This window comes from Ailuropoda melanoleuca, unplaced genomic scaffold (assembly GCF_002007445.2).
Source record: "Ailuropoda melanoleuca isolate Jingjing unplaced genomic scaffold, ASM200744v2 unplaced-scaffold56438, whole genome shotgun sequence".
In the NCBI taxonomy this organism is placed as follows: domain Eukaryota; kingdom Metazoa; phylum Chordata; class Mammalia; order Carnivora; family Ursidae; genus Ailuropoda; species Ailuropoda melanoleuca.
This window is the reverse complement of record NW_023229879.1, coordinates 1-849: the sequence shown is the minus strand read 5'-3', so window position 1 is coordinate 849 and position 849 is coordinate 1. Positions and strand designations below refer to the sequence as shown.

The following is an 849-nucleotide window of genomic DNA, read 5'->3' as shown; positions in this document are numbered from 1 at the left end:
CCCGGCATCTGCTATGACTCATGGCCGGTACCAGCTCCGAGCCGACCCCAAGCTGCCTGGCCCGGCCCCTGGCCCCGGCAGTTGGGATGCCCCCGGAATAGAGAGGGGGCGTGGGGACAGCCCTGCTCACCTGCCCAGGTCTCTTGCAGCTTCCTGTGACTTTGAGGCTGGCCTGTGTGGCTGGAGCCATCTGCCCTGGCCTGGCCTAGGGGGGTATAGCTGGGACTGGAGCAGTGGAGCCACACCTTCCCGCTACCCCCAGCCCCCTGTGGACCACACTCTGGGCACAGAAACAGGTGGGTCTGAGCTGGGGAAGGGGCCCCAGAGCCACACACACCCAGGGTCACACACCCCACCCCAACCCCCGCCAACCAGCCCAGTCTATCCAGGCTCCCATCACAGTCAAAGGTCACAGGTTGGTGGGGTCAACTCCATTCAGTTCGTCTGGAGCCCTGCCCTCTCTCATTTCCAGGCCACTTCGTTCTCTTTGAAACCGGCGTGCTGGGCCCAGGGGGCCGGGCAGCCTGGCTGCGTAGCCAGCCTCTGCCTGCCACCAAGGCCTCCTGCCTCCACTTCTGGTACCGTATGGGCTTTCCAGAGCACTTCTGTGAGTGGGGCTGGCCCACAGCGCCTGGGTGGTGGAAGGAGCCGGGGCCGGGGGCAGCCCCACCACACGGGCTTGGGCCCTGACCTGCCCCGGCCCCTGCTTGCAGACAAGGGTGAGCTGAGGGTGCTCCTGAACAGTGAGCGGGGCCAGCTGACTGTGTGGAGCACGGGCGGGCACCTGCGGCACCAGTGGCTGGAAGGCCAGGTGGAGGTGGCCAGTGCCGAGGAGTTCCAGGTAAGGCC

General features: G+C 66.7%; 1 protein-coding gene across 1 annotated transcript; it reads left to right on the top strand.

Moving 5' to 3' along the window:
* Positions 1 to 149: 149 nt before the first annotated feature.
* LOC117799743 (apical endosomal glycoprotein-like) lies at positions 150 to 841 on the top strand (the record flags this gene model as incomplete). The annotated part of the gene is made up of 3 exons (XM_034652247.1): positions 150 to 296; positions 473 to 607; positions 714 to 841. Coding segments are annotated over 3 exons (410 nt in total), but the record flags the coding sequence as incomplete, so codon positions are not given.
* Positions 842 to 849: the final 8 nt, after the last annotated feature.